Here is a 21,187-nt window from a genome sequence, read left to right as displayed (position 1 = left end):
AATGCACTTACATTTTGATAATCTTCGTAACATGATGGATGGTAGATCTGGTGAGGAAAAGATAACATGTTACAACATATTTTTAGGAACAGAAGATTATTTTCATTTTCTCAAGTCACATCTTCCACTAAAAACTTTATACTGGCAACTGTAGAATATTTTGGTACTACTGAAGTCATTAAGCCCCCTTTTGCTAATTCACTGTCTGACAAAGGCCTGTAACAATGTAAGCACCTGCCCACTGAAGTAGGTTGGTGCAACTCAATAAGTAATATGGAACAGGAAAGAGCACTTTCAGAGATATAATCCCTGCAAAATTCAGTATGACAACTGGTTCTTAAAGCCCTTTTTTTTTTTGTTCTCCTAGGCAACTACCAAGATCAAGAATATTTTCAACATTACCTTTCCATCTACACAAATGGCATTTTTTAAATGCCACTCCTCCTCTTCCTCATCCCAATATTGCTCAAACTGCTCCTGACAAATTTCACAGCTCTGAAATACAGAAAAGCAGTTAAAGAACATCCTTTACATTTACAGCTTCCTTGTTGTTTTGTAATCTTATTTTACTCGTATTAAGAAATATTGAGAAAAAGAAGCAACCTTATTTAGTCAGATTAAGAAAAGGGCAGGGACAGGACCAATGCAGGCATGCAATTAAGCTAGCTAAATCAAAAGGGGAAGCAGACAGCCACACTAAAATGACTGGATGCAGCTTCTAATTCTAACAATGAAACTACAAAGTGCAATTTAGCTTGAAAGTGGAGGACAAGATATGCTAGGTGTTTTAATTACTGTAAAATCTTTTTTGATAAATGCTCTCTGCAAGTTTCTATTCAATTTTAAAGGTATTAATGTAGAATTACTAAGAAGGAATGCTCTCCTTACACCTTGCAACTACACACAGACTGAACTGCTCATCTTGTTAAGAGACATTAAAGTGTGGCCACACTTAAATGACTGCTAAGGCCAAACTACTGTACACACTGCCTTCTTACTTGAGTCCCCAAAGGAAGACAAATTACTTAAATGAGAATTTCTTTTCCACAATTAAAAATATAAGCAAATATAGTGGATTCATATTTGGCCCATAGTGGATTCATATTTGGCCCACTCATCCTCCATACCTTAAAATACATGCCTTCAGAAGCCAAACCCATGGTGGCAAGGGTTTTATTGCATATACTCATTTATTATAACTATTATTATTGTTATTTATTTTATTAAACCGCCTTGGGGCTATATTTTAACGAAAGGCGGTATAAAAATGCAAAAATAAATAACTATGGGCAAATATGAATGAATGCTTGTAGAAACAAAAAGCAAGCATTCTGTGGTGTTAAACCATCTTCACAGAATAAGTACACTAAGGCCAGGATAAAGAGCTGTGTTTACCTCATCTACTCCAGCTGGGCCTGCAGGGACACTCTGAAACTCCTTTTCCTTAGCAGCTTCTTGTGTTTTTAACACAACTTCTTCATGCACTTTTTCAAAGAACTGGCTCTTTGCACGTTCCTCTAAATCAGCAATTTCTTCAAATTCTATCCAGTCCTAAAGTAAAATGTTGATAGAGCACATGTTAGAACTCAGGGTTTTTGTCTCTGACAGATTCATAATCTGTTGCAATAAGTCTGTGTGATTTTAAAAATAAAATAAAGTTAAAGGTTTTATAAATTCATAGAGAACGAGTTCATCAATGGATACTAGTCTGAGGGGCTTACAGGCCACCTTCAGCCTTGGAGGCAAGATGCCTCTAAATACCAGTCTCAGGGGAGCAACAGCAAGGAGGCCCTCACCTCTTGCCTGTCGAGTTCCCAGTAGCGATGTGCACAGACCGGTCCGAAGGCCATTCTAAACGCCTCCGGACCGGTCCGGACATGGGGCGGTTCAGTACCGGGGGGGGCGTGGTCCTTTAAGGGCTGGGGGAGGGTGTACTTACCCCTCCCACCACTTTCCCCCCACTGGCACGCATATTTTAGTAAGCATTTGGGGTGGCAGGGTACCTCCCTGCTGCCCCTTTCCCTGGTCGTCTGCAAAAGGCTTCAGAAAGCCTTTTGCGTGTGTACGCGGCGTGACACGGAGATGTGATATGTACACATGCAAAAGGCTTTCTGAAGCCTTTTGCAGATGACCGGGGGAAGTCCAACAACAGCTGGAGGGCTGAAACTGTGCAGCCCACATAAGAAGAGGAAATGCTTACTAAAATACACACGCTGGCAGGAGAAAAGTGGCGGGAGGGGTAAATACACCCTCCCCCCACCCTTAAAGGAACCCCCACCCCAGTGCCGGACTGCAGCTCCGCAGTTCTGTACACATCCCTAGTTCCCAGGGACATCTGGTAGGCAACTGGGTGAAACAGGACGCTGGATTAGATAAACCTTGGGTATGATCCAGCAGGGCTATTCTTATGTTCTTTTAGGAACAGGTTCCAGTATTGTGAATCCTTGCTCTTTTATGAAAAAGCTAACTCCTCATCATCCTATACCACATTTTAAGCTCTATTCCCCTCAGAACTATGCAACAGTATATTAAACTTGTGGCTGATTCAAATCACCAAATGGCACACAACACTTCAGACTACCAAGATACTGCATTAAACTGACACATGCAGCACAGTCCTCAACATCAATCTAAAGTTTTAGTCATTTGTTTGATAAAGCAAAATTATCTTTCAGTCAAGCTCTACCTATGAAACAGTATCAATCAATCAATCATCTTTATTACAGTCATATACCAGTATACAATGCAGGGAGTGATTACACAGTACAAAGTATAATGAATAATGATACATTAAAAGGCCTAAGGAAGCATTAAAAAGCATTGCATAAAAGGGCATAAAACGGTATACAAGACATAAAAGGTATAAAAAGAGATAAAAGGCACAATTGCATAAAAGCTTCTCGGCCTTTTGGCTAAGATCAAGTGTGTGAAACAGTAGTTTCAGTCAGACACAGAACAAAAATATGTATTTGTGCTGTGACTACTTGGTTAGAACCACAAGAATGTCATCTTTCAAATTTTCATTTTAGCATTTAATCTTTGCAACTGCAAAGACATTCTTGAAAACATAGCTGCAAGCAATATGTTGCTTCTCAAAAGCAGATACTGTCTACATTTGACCACCAGAGGCCACTGCTGAGGCAATGGATTACTTACAGAGCACATTATCCTGACTAGCTTATGTAGACAGGAAAGTGTGTCAAATCCAGAAGGAAGTTCCACTGGCAACGAAAAAGCTGCTTAAGCAGCAGGTGCCCTCAAGAATTCAAAGGAAAGGCTATAGACAGGTAGATTTATCAGGGGTTTGATAACATTCTTACAAAGCCATCATCCAATACTCCATAACCTAGAAAAGCTGAGGTGATTTTCAGAAGCAGTCAAGATAATTTTCAGTTAGTTAGCTCAAGGTCATGCTGAGAGGATGCATGTTTAAGTGCATATTATCTTGGCGGTTTTTTTGTTTCAACAGGGCAGGCAAAGCATGTAATTGATTTGCTACTTACTGTTAAACTGTAGTACCATCTTCTGTGAGTGACTTTCCTGCTGACATCCTTTTCCGTGCGGTTCTGGCGATAATGCCAGTCCAAGTGGTCTGCATATACATCCGTTTGTGAGGTTGTGAATCTCATTCCACAAGAGTAACACTGAATACCAGTGTAGAGCCGGTTTATAACACTATCATAGCGCCTGTAAACAAGTTGGACACTTTTCAGCAGCTGATTACGGCAATTACTTATGGGAGGGAAAAGACATGCAAACTTCCAAGAGTCCCAACATAGAAGGTTAACACAAGACAAAACCTGTTTTTAGGTTTGGAGGTGGCTAAAATGTGTTATAGTTTCAAATTCATTCAGTAACTGCTACCGATTTCTCTCATGGCTACTTGTTCTAGAACTTTACCTAAGTTAAGAAATAGACAATTTGGAGCTTCTCATCCAAGTGTTAGAGGCCTAATTCACCTAGTGGGGCTTATCTAGTGCTAGGTCTGAGGGGCAGGAAGGCAAAGAAAAAAGAGTCAAGGACTAGGTTGGACCAGGAATGAGGTCATAGCCCTAACTGAAAGAGGCAAGTCAGCACTCCAATCAAGTTTATGTGAACTAACCAAAGAAGTTTCCACACCTTCTAAATCAAAGGACTCTAAATTCTCAGGATGCACCAGTGAGTAATGTCTAATTCTATAAATTTCCTTTAAAACCCAAAGTACTATTTAATTATGCAACATAATACAGAAAATGACTGTTTTGCTCTCCTGTACTTAAAACAGGAGTTTCCTGACCTCTTGCAATTAAGTTTCATTTGCCCTTGATCAAAACAATTAAGTTAACCTGTCTTGACCAGCCCCACTCTGTGTTATCAACTCAGTTCGTATACATACTGTTTCAGTTCTTCTATCACAAAACTAGTCAGGTCTGGAACATCTTGATCCTCATTCTGGTCTTGATCATCCTCTTCCTCCTCTGGAACTGGCTGTGTAGAAACTTCACTGACTTCTAAACAAATAAAATATGCTGTCAGTATTGGATCAAAGTGTATAGGAGTATCCAGGACAAAACAGCACAGCTTTGATCTAGCTGGTCTATATTAAAGGTTCAGAATTTAACTTATCACAATTCCACCCAACATCTCTCTTGGCTTTAATGAGAAAGTTATGACCAGGTCCAATATACTTATTATGTTAGACAATAATCAATTTGTCACCAAGTGAAGATCTTTTTCCATATGCATTTCAATGTTCGAGAAGCATGTTTGGATGAGATTTTCTCCTTCCATTTTACTGATTGTTGCTCTCTTTTTTTTTATCATTTTATGTTTTTGTGTGCATCAGCCTGGAAATCTTTGTATTGAAGCGCAACTTACCAAAATAACAAAATAAGTATCTCCTGTCCCAAATTGTCCATTTCTGCCCAAAGGTGCAAGTCTTCAAATTCTGAATGGCAGCTACCATTAAAGCCATTAATGGCTACAAGATATTCAAGATGCTTAGATCAAACATATGAGATTCCACACACAACTGGGTCTCATACAAAGCTTAATACTGCTTGTATTAATACTTATTCTGCTTAATACTATGCAGAATAAAACAAGTTGTTCTAGTAAGAACTAATCAGCCTGCTTTCCTTTCACTGTCTCTATAACTGGACTATAATTGGTTCAAATCGAGGTCCACAAGTTATAGCTCTTGCACTTCAAATGTTCATGTGTCCGCCATCTTGGATTGGGGTAGATGACATCATCACAAACTACACCATTGGGGTATCCCTATGTGTCCCTACAGCTGTAGCAAATTTGGTTCAAACCAATTAGGCAGTTCACAAGTTAGCCCACTTGCACCTCAAAGGCTTATGTATCCGCCATCTTGAATCGGGGTGGATGACATCATCACAAATTACGCTGTTAAGGTGCCCCTACAACTGTACCCAATTTGGTTCATATTGGTCCAGGCATTGCAAAGTTAATGCGGGGAACACACATACATGGGCGGACACAAAGACAGAATGCCAGGGGATCTCATAACTGGTAAAGTAGGCGAAAAAGGTGAATGTGATACTTACGAGTTGAAGCTGAGTCAGGCTGTAAAACCTTGAGGATTCCCGTTGAAAGCAGTTTTGAGTACAATTCATTTACATCAAGTTGGCCAAGGTGATTATCAGGATAGGAAAGTGGGGCATTCCCTGGTGCGGATGAAAATGTCCATACTCATTACATTCTCCCAGAAAACTCAATACATTCTATCATCTCGATAGTTAAATGAATAAGGCTTAAGCAAAAAGGTCTGGTCACAAAATGACCACACAAGTTAATTGTCAGATCTTCCACCCCGACTCTGCCTCCATCTTTAACCATAATCTCTTCTCATTTTTTTTTAATCCTCTTCTGCCCCTTCCCTTTTCCTTACATCATTTTTAACACGTGCAAAAGGCCCAACAGCACATGAGAACCTATCCTCCAAGTGTTATGCAAGACCAGGACTCCAAAAATCATGAGACTAGTTCCCAATGGGGCCATGTTTACATGGCTAACTGCTTTTCTAGCTGAGGGGAGTCTCAATGATGCAACATGAGAGTAAAATATCCCATAGTACACATACAAGATCCTGGGATCATCTAAATCTCACTTTCAACTACAGCAACTGTGTTCCAAGTTAACTTGTATGGAAGGTTTGGTTTAAAATAGTTTTCTGCCTAAGCAGCTCTCTTCTCTTTTATACTCCAGTCAGATTGCAGTTGCTGATGTTACTATGGAAATGTCAGTTTCTGAACAAGGAATGCATAGTCAGAGGTCTGAGGAACTCAAACATGGCTCAACAATTTAGCGTAGGGGGCACAGCACTTCAGAATACCTCCATAAGCCTCTCTTGATCCCATCTGATCCTGCCCCAATGCATACCTCCAAAGCTACCTTGCCTCTAGCTTTGTGCCCCAGCTGCTCTACCCACCACCCTCTTACTCTTCAACACATTCATTTTCTCTCTCCACAATACATTCTCTCCCTTCAAGCTTTCACACTTCTCCTTTCCTCAACAACTCCTTCCCACCAAATGCAGCAGCTCCACAGGCATCTCTCTTGCTGCTAATCAAGAGGCCACATTCCAGAGAGCAACTTCAGGGATGCTGAAGTGCCACACTCCCAGAAAGACTTTTGACACATCATCCCCTATAAAGCAGTGGGTCCTTGTGCCGCAAACCAAGCACATCCACCCAGGCCAGTCTGCACACGACTCCTGCCTGAAACCTTGGAAAAACACTTCCAGTCAGTGTAGGCAACACTGAGTTAGATGGACCAAAGGCCTACTTGGTATAAAGTAGCTTCCTATGCTACTAAAACAGTTTGGCTTTCATGCCTCACTCAACAAATGCAGGAGCTGAGAGATTGGTGAGGCATGCTACAAGTTCAACTGGGCTGTTATTGACTCATGTTGCTGAATATGCCTTTAGAATGAGAAGCCTTGAAGAGGGACAGGACACTTTCAATACAAAGGCCTTCAATAAACAAATATGTTACTGGAGAGATCCAAACACAAAATTTAGATAGATACTTACCAGGTTGACTTTGGACAAAGCTTCCAGGATTTTGTGCATGAACAGGTAAGAGTGGTTGCCCTGGATTGTAAGGTACAGGCTGAGTAGATGCCATTGACAGAACAGGAACCTGTCAAAGGACAAATATTGCTTTAATCTGAATGTTTATAGTTATCCGATTTGGAATTTTCATATCAATGAAAGGCGTTTATTTTGAATTCACCTATGAACACAGTAGGATTTTTTTGTCTTTTGTATTATATCAATAAAATTGCATAGCATATATTAAAACTTTTAAGCTTCAAAATTAAGACACGATTAAAAACAACTTTCTTTCTGGAGCAAAATGTACCATCTGCAATTACTAAACACCAAAATAAATTAAAAATTTACTTCCAAAAAGTGCCCAGAATTTATAATTTGACTTGCAGAATTCTTCTAACATGCTGAATGACAGTAAAACAAATACACTCAAACTTCACTCAGGTTATAATGGAAGGGCTACACCAATTTCATTGATTCTATCATGGCTGTGCACTGAAACTAAACAATGCATAGGCACTGTTACAAGGGTGTCAAGAACAGCTAAAAATCCACTTTTGCTAACAACTGTAGTGCTTCAGACTTCAAAGGAAGAATTTTTAAATGACTGTTTATCCATAATTGTCAGGACATTTTGTATCTGTGGATTCAGTTCAACAAGTCTAGATCACAAATAGACAAAACCTGGGAACAATTTAGGTCACCATTGCGCTGCTGTTGAACTGGCTCACTTAAATCTACTGCCAAAAGTTTTTTACAAGATTTTAGTATTTTTAAATATAAAAGCATCTTGTTGATACTTCAAATGCAACAAAACAATTATCCAATTATTATCCCATCAAGATGGAATTTTATAACTCTTACCTGCTGAGGTTGCTGAACATTTCCTGACATACTGTTAAAGTTGCCATACTGAGGACCCTGAAGGTTCTTGTCGTCAAAAAAATGTCCAGAAGCCCTATTAAGTGCATTAGGAAAAGTTTGGGCTCCAGTTCCAGGTAGCCCATTGAAGTTTGGTCCTTGAGGGTTATCAAACATTTGCTCAGCTCTCTGGAACTGCATTCCTTGTGATGGCCCATTATAGGGCTGGTTGGAAGGTTCATTGTAAGGACCAGCTTGTCCGTAAGGTGGTGTTTCAAGTCTTGAGGCAGAGCGATTAGCTACATTTTCAATTCTAGGACCTTGATGACCAAGAGACATATCAAATCGTGCTGCTTGCTGATGTTGAGGATCTTCAAACCGCTGAGGCATAGGCGTATCAAAACGTGGCTGAACCTGCTGACCAGGTGGGCCATCAAATCGAGGTGGTGTCTGTTGAGCAGGCCCCATTTCAAACCTTGGACCAGGCTGTCCATGTAATCCATCCAGTCTTTGCAAGAGTGATGGCTGACCAGGTTGACCATCAAATCTTGACTGACAGCTGTCAAACCTTGGGCCTGTTTGGTTGATAGGTCCTTCAAATCTAAGTCCAGACTGGACCGATGGTCCCTCAAACCTGGGACCAATACCTGGCTGCCCATGCGGCCCAACAGGTTGCCCATGCGGCCCTTCAAACCTAGGTCCAACTCCAGGTTGACCATGTGACCCCATAGGCTGCCCATGTGGCCCTTCAAATCTTAGACCACTTGCCTGCTGCCCATGTGGACCCATGGGCTGACCGTGTGGTGCTTCAAATCGCAGATTAGCTCCTGGTTGAACATGGGGTCCCATGGGCTGCATATGTGGCCCTTCAAACCGTAAACCAGTTCCTTGTTGACCATGAGGCCCCATTGGTTGACTATGGGGTCCCTCAAACCTCATTCCACCACCTGGGGGGCCATGGGGTCCTACACGGTCATGAGGTCCTTCAAACCTCACTCCACCTGAGGGTTGGCCATGCGGCCCTTCAAATCTCACTCCACCTGAGGGTTGGCCATGTGGCCCTTCAAACCTCACTCCACCCGAGGGTTGGCCATGTGGCCCTTCAAACCTCATCACAGCAGATGGCTGACCATGTGGTGTATCAAACCTCATCCCAGTGGATGGTTGGCCATGAGGTCCCTCAAACCTAATGCCAGCTGATGGCTGGCCATGGTTCCCTTCAAATCTTATGCCACCCACTGACTGGCCTGTAGGCCTCTCAAACCTCAACACTCCCCCTTGCTGCCCCATAGGCCCCTCAAACCTTATACCTGTTCCTGTACCTACTTGCCCTGTGGGACCTTCAAACCGCAGGGGACCACCACCCATTTGCCCTGATGGCCCATCAAACATCAAAGAACCATTTCCTCCAGACTCTGCTGGGAGCCCATCAAACTGAGGTGCTGGCTGACCTAGGGGCCCCTCAAACCTTAAATTAGTCTGTGCCTGTGGTCCATCAATTCTAGAATTTGTATTAGCAGGTCCTTCAAAATGAGTTGCTGATCCATCTCCACCTGCCCTTGTGCCAGGATGTCTAGGAGAGCCCTCAAAATGAGACCTCTCTTCCATCAATGAACTAAATCTTTGCTTTCCATCAGCAGCACCAAATCGGGATCCTGGACTCTCTGTGAACTGTTTCTCTGTATCTTCATATCTTGGTCTCTTGAAGGGTTCATTGAATGGAGACCTCTGCTCGTCTCGAACACCTTTAAAAAAACAAAGCACTGTTACAGGCTGAAGAAGCAGCCTTCTTCTCCTCAGCAATCCCACTATATAAAACAAATCTCCAACACTGTGAAACACATTTGGAAACTTCAATGTCTTCCGTTTCTAACTATTCCTGCTTTATTGCCCAAGGAAAAATTTAAAGCCTGCCGAATCTCTCCAATACTATTAATAGTTCTCTCCTCCATCCATCTCCAAAGCACAAACTTCTTATACCTTTCGAAGTGTTTGGCTCATCATGTCTTCTCCGGCCCTCATGAGGCGAAGTTTCAGAATACGGTCTGTTGCCACCAACAGGGGAATGTCGCCTTGATCTTTCACCAAACTGTCCTACACATTTGCTTTTTGTTTGTTCACATTCCATACCAGAAAGAAAAGCATCACTCAAACGGAAGTCTAACATTTCATCAGCATCCAACATGTTGAGCCTTGGAAATGAATGCTGAACTTGTGTTCTCTTTAACTTAGCTTTATGTTCATGATATATTAAATCTGCATCAGTCAACAGGGGCTTCTTTTTCAAATTGCCCTTTTCGCCCAAAGGGCTATCCCACACATTGCACCTGTGCTTTCCTTCCTGATACTGGAAGAGCTGATGAATCTGATGACACAGAACAAGGAACTCATCTTGCGTTATTTCACCAGATGACAGGCGTTCATTGGCCTGTGATGAGAGAAAATGGCAAGAGTTAATTGGAAAAGCCTCTCAAAAATAAAACCACGAATCAAGAATAAATCAATATTTTTACCTTCTTAAGTAACTCTCTCTTGTTTGCCACAGTCAATTCTTTGGGAATCTGCAAATTAGCATCCACACTTAATCGATGTTGCTGCTTTGGTGTGCGTGGTGATGGAACTCCTTTACTAGTTGCCCAGGCATCTCTGTGCCTCTGATGAGGTGATTTACAAGGTCCTTGATGCTCTTCAGTAAGCTGGGGGCTATAATTAATACCAGCAACATGTTAACTTAGTTTCCCTGCACATACTGAGACTTAAACATAACCATTACACTTTGGCACATCAATACACTTGTTTCTGTAGCAGCAACACCAGACCTGCACCTACTATAGCCAAATGATTACAGATCATAAAGACCAACTTACTTTTTATTTTCCTCCCAACCAGACTTCCATCTTTTGCTTGACTTGGAACCTTGCCAGTTTTCCACATTTTCTTTGGGTTCCGAATTTGCTTTTGAAGAGTGTTGATTCATTCCTTCCTGTGGACGGTCTTCATGCAATTTCTTTGACCTCCTTGAATCTCTTGCTTCCTGTTTAAGGCCCCTCTTATTAGAGCTCCTTTCATCTCGTGTTCCCTGCCCAAAGTCCTCTACATGGGATTGTTTGGGTCCAGACTGTCGAAGTTTCCCAATTTTAGGTCCAGGAGAGAGACTTCTGAGCCTTCGTTTGGGTGACCGCCTCTCTCGCCGTTTTGGAGAATGGGAAGATGGTGACCGAGATCTAGGCGAACGTGATCTTTTCCTAGTACTTGATCTTCCTGGCTTTCCACCTGTTTTTTCTGATTCCTCTGTACTCGGGTCCTGCTTTTGTACAATGCCATTAATTATTTTGTTTCTACTCCCAACTGACCTATGTTCTTCTTTCTCTTTTCTCTCCATGCTTCTCCTCTTTTCTTTTGTATCACTGTCTTTACCATCTGGCTTATCCAGAAGATGCTTTTTTAATCTTGGATCCCTCTTGCTCATTTCAGACACTCTAGTGTTTTCAGAGTCTTGGTTTCTGGAATCTTTAGAATGAAAAGGCTTGCTTTGCAAGGGAGATGGCGATTTTGTTTTTGAATCTAGATCAAACTCTTTCTTCTGCAATTTCTCACCCTGTTTTAGTTTTTCTTGCTTTGATGTGTTTTGTTTTTCAGTCTGTAGACTTTTGCTTGTCTTAGAATCAGGCTGATTAACTGGATTCATTAGAAAATCTTTCCTATGACTTTGATCTTTAGCATGAGAAGAATGCTGACTTGTTCTATTAAGACGAGGATCTCTATTAGGTATTTTGGCATCATGGAGAGGAGACAGATGGGTTTTTTCAGGTGGCAGACTAATTTGATGGGGAGCTTTAACTGGCACATGAGGCGGCTGTGGAACATGTGGTTTCAAAGGTGCTTGACCCAGGCTGGATGTAGTTTGCTGAACACTAAGAGAAACTGCCTAAAATATCAAGGAAGAGGGGTGAAAATTTAGAAAACAAGCACTCCAAAAATCATAGAATCAACTACTCTACAAGCATAAACATCTGAACTACATAAGAATATATTTTGCACATTGCCCAGACACACCATAAATGGATCAATTTCTGAAGTTACAATTCTATGTAATAATTCATCTTTATGTTAGAAGAGACATTACAGTGACAGGCACCTATCAGTGACAGGCACAGGCATCAGTTCACTCTGGAACTCACCTCTTACTTTTGTTTATAATTCTTCTACAATATCCATATTTGTGAATTTGTTGAAAAATACACACCACATTTTCATTTCAGTATCTGGAATTAGGAAACCTATGCAGCATTTTCAATGTTTTGGAGCTTTGTTTTTTCGTTTTTGAATCTAGTGTTTTGCCATAATACATACTCCAAGGCAATAAATGAAGTTTCACAGAAAATATGTCAGATGTGGGTGAGGGGCTGCTTCCTGAATACACAACAATGGGTTTTCCATGCTATATTTGTAACAATGTGTACTCCACAAGTGCGGGGTGGGGGAGTAATAAATACTGTATTCCAAAAATAAGATCTGCTGTGACAGAATGCAAGTTGTTTCCTTCATATCACGAGAGAACATTATACAAATGATTAAGCTTTGGAAGGATATGGAGAGTATTCACAAAAGTATCTCCGGAGTGCTAGAAAGCCAGCCTACAAGTTACATCTGCTAAAGGGATTTGCATCTTCTGTAATCTTCCCCCCACCCACATCCAGGTATTACAAGTTGTGATTCACCTCAATGATGTTTACTAGCAAGGGCAGGAAAACTCCCAACATAATGGCCCCAATGCAAGTATCAAGCTGTACTAAATGACAGCTGCCAGTTCAGGAACTTAGAATAGTGACAAATGTAATCTACAGATGCAGCGTAACAGAGGTAGAAGGGCTCTCCAAACATAAAATGAATAGGATTTGAGGGCAGATTCAAGACATTTTAGCAAAGCCCATGCCCCTTCATTAATATGCTGAGAATCTGAAGGCATGTTGTAATTTGTATTGCAGATGGTTCCACACCAATTACTCCAATTGCAGAAAAAGCGAGTCTACATAGAGTCCACTAACTAAAATCCACTGAAGAGTCTGAAATGAATTGTCTAGTGGCATATAGCAGGGCTAAGAAATATTTTGCTTGCTTTGTCAGGAAAGGGGAGAAAAATCCAACCTGACATTTTAGATCATCCACATCTATCCTACTCACCAGTTGTGCTTTGGTCTGCTCTAGCTCCAGTTCTAATTTTTTCTGTTGAAGTTCTAACAACTGTTTTTGCTTTGCCAGGAGCTGTTGTCTTATTAGCTGCTCTTGAGTCAAATTCTTTTGTATTTCAGGAATAATTGGAGAAGAGGACACAGCAGAACACGAGACAGCAGGTGTACAGACTGTAGAGCTCGGTGCAGGAGGCTCCTCAGGCTACCAAGAAAATGGTAAAGAAGAGGATTCTTATGTATGGGGAGAATCAACCACCTGTCAATGCAAAGCTACTATGCTTTTGCTAATTTTATTTAAAATCTTTTAATACTTTGCATATCACTGAGAGTAGGAGCAGATTTGAAATATTTAATACACTGTACAAGTATGTTAGGACAACTAAATACTTAATGTCTGCTACAACTGTTGGCCTTTACCTCACTCAGTGTGCCAAGTCCAAGGTCTTGCGCAAAATGAGACAATCACAGTTTAAAGCAGCACACAGTAGTTGTAGCTACTTACCGATTTATTTAAAAATTTAGGATTCACATGGATGCTAGAAGTATTCACATTAGGGGGTAGCGGCTTAATTGGCCAAGCTGGGTCTATTGAATTCACCCGGATGTCGAGAGCATAGAGTTTCTTCAAAGGGAAAATTTCATCCCACGTGGAACGCAATTTAAATAAACTTTTCCTAGTATTTTCATCCACCTAAGAACAACAGAAGAATTCTATGGCTTGTTAAGTTAATATAAAACATTTGTTATACTTTTTTTGAAGAACTAATGTTCAGACTCTGTACTGAGCAGCATCCAAACTAGTTAGTCATGATGTGCACCACTGAAATCAATTAGACAAAGTTAGTCATGACTAAACTTAGTGCAGATGCTGCCCTATGGCTCCGCTCACAGATGTGCACTTAAGTTCCATTGAAATCAGCAGATCTTAAGTGCACACACAGCTGAGTGAAGGAGTATGGCCTGTATGTATTTGCAAACAGTAGCATTTGAATACAGTAAAACCTCTTATTTGGACCTTGCATATCTGGATTATTAGATATATAACTACATCCCACTTTACTTTAAAGATGTATAGCCTGCCTTATGGTCCCAAGTGGGACCATCAAGGCAGCTCACACAAAACAAAACTTATTAATTTCATATCCCAAGATGTCTTAATATTACATCTAGCATTCATTGCAATGAGGTATAATCCCAGACAATCCATAAACTTCTTAAAATGGTTTGTGTTCCTTAGAACAGCTGAACTGCAATTAATGCAGCAATCCCGTACACATTTACTGAGGAGCAAGTCCCACTGAAAACAGCAAGTTGCTTCAGAACAAGCAGCTATAGGATTGAGTTGCAAGTAGCTTAATGCTGCCTTAAGATAGTTGTGGACAGATTTCTGCACATTTGCCTTCACCACCTGACGTTTCATACACCCAGGCAAAACATATATTGTTTCAGGTAGGTTCAATGGATTGTGCTCACATTACAAGACTTTGCTTCATCAATGTACCTCACATGTTACAGATCATTTAAACAAAATCAGATTTAACAACACAGAAAGGGGCATTCAATGATTTGTTTTTGTGTCTCAAGTATTCTTCCAGCCTTTCCATAGCACTGGTGGTACCTCAGTAACTCTGAAAGTAGTAACCTGAGTTTCAGTGAAAGTATGCCAGTCACAGCAAAATACCTTATGATGGGGACTTAAATACAAATTTCATCTTTAAAATATGGCCAGTCCCCTGGTGCTAGGAAATGACACTTATGGGTAATTTAAAGCAAAATAAGAATAGTCAAAGAATGCTGAACTGAAAAGTTAAGAATAATCAGAAAAAAGCCCCAACTGATAAAAATGAAAGCTCTTTCAGATTGTGGCATGGCCCATTTAAGTATCCAGTGTTTGCGTGTTATATTGAATATGAAAACTCATACATGACATTAACCAAATTACTGTACCATCAAAATGAACAGGGAGGAAATGCAAGTACACATTTCAGAGTCATTAATTCCTCTGGAAAACAACACACTTATTCACGAAAGAAACTCAAAAACACAGCCAAAAGAAGCACTCGCATCTAATGTAGCACAAAGAAGCACATTGAAAAAAATGGGGGGGAAAGAAAAAGTTTTTCATTCATCCAGATTTCTAATGTAGGTCTTCTCTCACTCTGGATATGCCCCGTATCTTTCATGCTATGCAGCAAGTACACATTTTGCATCTTTATTTTTGGAGTACCAGTTGAATAAATGAAGTCCAGATATAAAAGGTTCTACTGCATTCCTTAATACCCAAGAAAACCCAAGACTGAGTGCCAAATATTTATTTATACAATAGCAAATTTTAAAAATGTTTATGAAAGCAATCCGTATATACCTTTTCAAACACATTAACAAATGTTGCAACTAGGTTTTTAGTAAACGCAGTAAGATATTCTCTTCCAACATTCTTGACAATGGAGTCCATAAGGTACATAACAGGAAGTTTCTCATTTGAAGGAGCCTGGAGTGACAAGAAAAAAACTGAGACATTTAGTTATAACACTTTGATTTCTTTTTTTAAATTACGGAATGCCATTCCCAAGATAACCAACCCCTATCTTGTAGCAATTATGAAATAAAGAGTGTTGTACACAATTTATTTTAAGAAACTAACTCAAAAGGGACAAAAATACCAGTTTAGCTACATCTGAGAAGAATGTGTATTCCTTTAAGTGAAAGGAACTTAGGCTTCTGCCATGGCATAAAGAACTGGCCCATGACACAAATACTGTCAGGTGTATCCAACACTTGCTTCATGAGATATTATATTTAGAGCATACTTGGAGAACACACACACTAGTTTATGGAATCTCTAGAAAAATGAGACATGAACCGGCTTGTTAGCCCCCCCAAAATAGCTGTGCTTTCTTTCAACAGGGAGAATTCAGTAGATGGGAGATGGAGAATACCAGGGTCTTTGCATGAGCCACATTTGGAATAAAGTTACTTTGCTGCAATCCAAACAAATGCTATGCAAGTGACACCATCTCTGGCCAGATGAAGCAATTCCACACCAACTTTTTCAGAACTGTATGCAAGCCATACAACTGGAACAAAACAAAAATATTAATCCACAGTGGAGGGATGTTGAATAGACAGGTTTATAACTGGAACCAAAGACTGGCATGGAAGGCAGTCTTCAAAGGCTGGACACTCCTCAATGCCCAAGGCAGGATTTTTTTCCATACACAAGATGGGCCCCAGGCTCGTGCAGCGCAAACTGTGTGTTGTAGAGACAACTTCCAAAGGAAGTGAAAGCCTTCTGGGTTCCTTTCAAAATGAATGTTAATGTCTCATCCATATCAGCAAGGGACGGCAAGTTTCCAAAAAGCATCAGCATGTACAGAGACTTGTCAGGAGGAACTCAATGGTTCTAACAGAAGTTGCATACTGACTGTCATCCTTTGACACAGGAGCAACTTAATTCTCATTTACCACCCAATAACTATAAATCTAGGGTTTACATGCAGATTTACATCTGGCAGCTAACAGGGTCTGCAAGCCATTTTCAAATTCTTGTTGTCCAGACAAGTGGGTCATTGCTCTTGATTTTCCTTATAACTAGCGTCTTCCCCACTAAAACAGCTGAAGTAAATTGTGAAGAAATTTACAGAAGGTAGTCTGGTAATACACAACTTTTTAAATTTAAAAATGTGGGTAAACCTGAACCATCCTTGGTTATGGGATTTTCCCCCCACACACAAATATTCCTTTCATTAGACCACCACCATCTGAAATTTGCTTCAAGAGGCATCTATACCAGCAGATCTTCAACCAGGTGGGGATTTTACCAAATAGCATATAATGAAAAATTAAGAGCAGGGGGAAGTATTGCCTTCATATGAAACAATGCACGCCACAGCTTAGGCATAAAGGGCATGTAGAGGAAACCAAGTACTTTATTAACTCACTAATGGATTGGAGATGAAAATAATTGGACTAGGCACCAGTTGACAGTGTGCAAACCGCCAGGATCCAATTTTGCTTGTTATAATAGGCCTGGGAAGTATTAAGGTACTTGGCCACTTCTGAGTGCCAGACTTTTAAACCCGATATGGTAGTTCTCAGATTTTCAAGGACAGCTGTCAAGGAAACACAGCTGGACTCATAAGATCTTATTCCTAGTAGAAGATAATATTTTTCCTTTTTAATTTTAAAGAAGCAGCAACACTGCTATTCCAAGGGTTATAAAATGTCCCTAAAACCCCCAGAGCTGTGGAAACTGCATGTGAAGTACTGTGAAACAATAAGGGAGCAAGCCTATCCCAAGGGTCAGATCTGAGCTTTAAAATATTTTGAGTGCCATATTTAAGAATCAGAACTTAAGAATGGACTATTTCAGTCTCCATTTCAACTATTTATGTTACCAAACTACTCCCTTTAGTATCTAAGAGGAAGCATATTGAGATGTATTGAGGTCCACCCCCAAGTCAAGGTAAACCCAAGTTAGACTACCCAGCAGTTTTGGAAGGCAGGAAGGCAACATGGAACACCCAGAAACTGAAGTTAATTAACCTCAAGCTCATCTGCAAGAAAACATGTTCAGGGCTCTTTACAGAATGCTTGCTGCACTTCTTCAAATGGCAAATGAATGAATGTTGAAAATGTGTGGTTCTGTGTTTTTCTGTTTGACTTCCCCAAAATATCTGAGCCTTCCTCATACCTCCTTTGGTGCAAACCCAGACCACAGAATAATTTAACACTTAGAAACAAATTCTGCACTACCCGGTAAATAAAAAGACAAATACATATTTCATACATTTTATTTACAGTTTTTAGAATACCAGTCACACATTTCAAAATCATTTATTAAATGTAATCAAACCACTGTTTTACACTAAATAGAAACTGTCTCCAGACAACACTTTCTTTCAAGAGTGGCTTTTCAGAGAACTCAAATCTCATGTTTTATCCTGGTCACTAGTGATTAACTAGGCAAATTAGAGGTACAGGTGTTTAAATACACTTAAGGGGAAATGTAACCACCCTCCCTCTCCTCACTCCCAGGTGATTCAACAGTACTGGAATTATGATAAGTTATGTACTTCCAGTTATTAGCATAGACTGACATCTTAAAAATATGAAGGGAAAATGTCTGGAGAATTATGTTGGACGTTAACCAACCTGCACTATACGCAGCCTTTTCCCCATCCCAATACTTTCAAGTTTTGCTACCATCATTTAAAAACCCAATTAAATTAGCAAAGTCAAAAGCCCAACTTGTAGGAAGCAGAAGTGGGGACAGGAGAGCAAGGGAGACAAGATGTTTAACTGCCATGGATGTGTTACCTTTATGCTGTTTAAGTGACCAATAGATCAAAAGCCTGTGGGCAAAATGCTGTAATATAACCTAAGCCACATGCAGCCAAGCTGACATGTCAGCAAATGCCTAGAGTGGATTCTGAACCTATTCCTTTTTGTATCGTATGCCTCTCGGGCGCCATGTTGTGATTGTACAGGCTGCTGTGATTCCTACAGACAGGGTGGATAACTTCTTTCCCTCCCTTAATGAATGGGCTGCTCTAACAAGTCAGTCACACACACACACACATCCTTCTAATCTGTCATACCTCTTTTACATTACTCAAAACATTCCAGGAGCATAATGACCTTCCCCGCCACCCCCATCGCATAAAGATCTATCCTGCAAAACAGAGTAAGGAATTAAGGGGGCAAGTTCCGCCCTTCCAAAAGAAAAGCCTTTCTTGGTCTCAGGAAAACTAGATTAGCAAATTGGATTACATGACACATAGCAGTCCTTGTTTGAAAAGCCTTATCTCCCCCCCACCCCACCTTTAATCTAACACTTTAGATTTTGAAAAAGATTCAACTTCTGCCAATTTAAAATGAATACAGATTATGACACATAATTAAACTGAGACACAAGCATGTTACTTGGCAAGACCAGGCTGCAGGGCAAAGCATAGTTCCTGCTGCACAGTCACTGCCAGTACGCCATGTTGTGTGTTTCATTTATGCAGATCTGAGAAGTGTGTCACAATATCTTCCTGAACTGACTAAATATTGGGGGAGGGAGAAATAAGGCCCTCCCCTCATATTTACTGTTCCTTCCTGATTGTTGTCCAGGATCCTCACTTTTTGCCCAACCTTCATTACCATCCTTTAAACACCGATTTATCTTAACTGTCTGCTCTGATCTACACATGAGATCATCAGTACTCCTGTTTATCCTAACAGATCAATTGCCTTCTCTTTTAATTTAGCTTCACCTTTCTCTTCACCTAACTCTCCTAGGCCATTCTTACCAAAACTCATGCCTTATCTATGTATCAAAAGCAGGGACCCTGGGTATAATAACTGGGTTATCCATTGCCTTCTCTGCTCCTGATTCCTATAGCCTACCTTTGCATTATTTCCAGGCATGATTTCCTTTGAGGCCCAATTACAGAACCCTTTGACACCCACCGTTCCCCCCCTCACAATATCTGGATCTTTTTCCTCCCTCCTCCCTTCACCTAGCACTAACTAGATCTGTATCCTTCTCCACTATAATCTATCCCTTAGTCATATCCCTAAAACCCTGGTTAACACAAAGAAGTGGCTTTGTTTTTTGTTTGTTTTGTTTTTGCTGTTTGACTTCAATTTGTGTTTGTGTATGTACTCTTGATGTAGCACTTAACCACTCCCTCCCCCACTTTAGCCTCACTATAAAGGACTATTTAGGGCAGAACCACCAAATGTGTATGATGACTGTTGTGTGTAATCTAAGGAGATGGCAGGCGAGGGGGGAAAGGGAATCACCCATTCCCCCCTCATCTGCCACCTCCTTAGATTACACACCTGCAATCCAAGAGCAACCCTCAGGGGTTTTTGGAGGGGATGGAGAGATAAGGGATAAGACTTAAGCCTTAAGGTGTCTGCATGTCTGTGTGTAGTTTAAAAAATATAAAATACAACACTGCAAATGGCAGAAAGACAGCCATCAATGGCAAGACAAAAACCTGGCCTAGTAGTCAAGAGGGCTGGACTAGGATCGGGTGACTCCGGGCCAGCCACTTCTCTCAGGCTAACCTACCTCCCAGGGTTGTTGTGAGGCTAAACACAACCAGGTACACCGCTGCTCTGGGCTCTTTGGACACAAATGTAAATATTAAAGTTTATTTAGACTAGCGCCTTCCGTCCCTTCCCCCTAGATTTCCTTCTCCCCACCACGACTGCCTCCATGTGTCACCTGGACACGTGTCCTCCCGTTCACTGCCCAGCCTCCTCTTCGTGCGTCCATAATAGGCCTTGGCCGGCCCCAGTTCCCCACTACTACTCCCCCCCACGCACCGCCCCGCGCCCGCACTACTTTCCCCCTCCTCTGCCTGCCTGCCTCCCTCCTCCTCCTCCGGCTGCCTCATTCACACGCACACACGAGCGAGACCCCCTGCCTGCCTCCCCCTCTCTCCCTGCCTCGAGCGGGGTCTGGCCCTAGAATTAGGGAAGGGGTCCGGGGTGGGGGGTCAGAGAGAGCGTATATTCGGCGGAGAGTGTATAAAAACCTTGGCGACTTGCGCCTCGATCAGCGAGACGATGTCCTTGGCGAAGGGCACGTTCTCCTCGGCCAGGATGGTCAGCATGTTGATGTGCGGCTTGCTGTTGAACGTCAGGTCCTCCAGCGACGACTGGTAGTCGCGGCAGGCGTCCTCGCTGCTGCCCCCGCCGCCGCCGCCGGCTCCCTCGGCCCCCGAGGCGGGGCTGGTGCTGCCGCTGCCGCCCGACATTCTCCTCCGCAGGGCTGGAAAAGGCCGCGGGAAACGACCGGCCGCCGGCGAGGAGGGAAGGGAAGACGGACAGACAGAGACAGACAGACGACCCCTTCCTCCTCCTCCTCCTCCTGCCGCACTGGCCGCTGCCGCTCTCCCGCCGGCCTCCTCTAGCTCATCCTCCGCATCACCGACGTCGTTTTCTCCTCAGATCGGAGCTCCACGGGCCGCCGCCGCCGCTCCCTCGCCCAGCCGTGGGCTTCTCCCTTCACCAACAGCGCGCACAAAATGGCGGCGGCTCCCACGGCTCGCGAACGCCTTCTTCCTCCGGCTC

General features: G+C 41.8%; 1 protein-coding gene and 1 long non-coding RNA gene across 2 annotated transcripts in view; one reads left to right on the top strand and one right to left on the bottom strand.

The window, feature by feature from the left end:
• Positions 1 to 13,623, top strand: part of LOC128352287 (uncharacterized) — a 21,992-nt gene extending 8,369 nt beyond the window's left edge. Inside the window, exon 3 of the long non-coding RNA XR_008320302.1 lies at positions 13,235 to 13,623. This is a non-coding gene — a long non-coding RNA (uncharacterized LOC128352287). The remainder of the gene's footprint in view (positions 1 to 13,234) is intronic.
• The window catches only part of PCF11 (PCF11 cleavage and polyadenylation factor subunit), a 22,817-nt gene extending 1,630 nt beyond the window's left edge, over positions 1 to 21,187 (bottom strand). Inside the window, exons 1-15 of the mRNA XM_053312727.1 lie at positions 20,650 to 21,187; positions 15,480 to 15,605; positions 13,617 to 13,805; positions 13,107 to 13,316; positions 10,790 to 11,850; positions 10,436 to 10,625; positions 9,903 to 10,350; positions 7,926 to 9,667; positions 7,041 to 7,149; positions 5,553 to 5,672; positions 4,376 to 4,490; positions 3,504 to 3,687; positions 1,396 to 1,551; positions 403 to 495; positions 12 to 47 (exon numbers count right to left, since the gene is read on the bottom strand). Coding sequence (XP_053168702.1) covers positions 12 to 47; positions 403 to 495; positions 1,396 to 1,551; positions 3,504 to 3,687; positions 4,376 to 4,490; positions 5,553 to 5,672; positions 7,041 to 7,149; positions 7,926 to 9,667; positions 9,903 to 10,350; positions 10,436 to 10,625; positions 10,790 to 11,850; positions 13,107 to 13,316; positions 13,617 to 13,805; positions 15,480 to 15,605; positions 20,650 to 20,871 — 5,001 coding nt within the window. The 5' untranslated portion in view covers positions 20,872 to 21,187. The remainder of the gene's footprint in view (positions 1 to 11; positions 48 to 402; positions 496 to 1,395; positions 1,552 to 3,503; positions 3,688 to 4,375; positions 4,491 to 5,552; positions 5,673 to 7,040; positions 7,150 to 7,925; positions 9,668 to 9,902; positions 10,351 to 10,435; positions 10,626 to 10,789; positions 11,851 to 13,106; positions 13,317 to 13,616; positions 13,806 to 15,479; positions 15,606 to 20,649) is intronic.

The sequence above is a fragment of the Hemicordylus capensis genome, chromosome 3, assembly GCF_027244095.1.
Source record: "Hemicordylus capensis ecotype Gifberg chromosome 3, rHemCap1.1.pri, whole genome shotgun sequence".
NCBI lineage: Eukaryota > Metazoa > Chordata > Lepidosauria > Squamata > Cordylidae > Hemicordylus > Hemicordylus capensis.
This window is presented reverse-complemented; position numbering and strand designations above follow the sequence as displayed.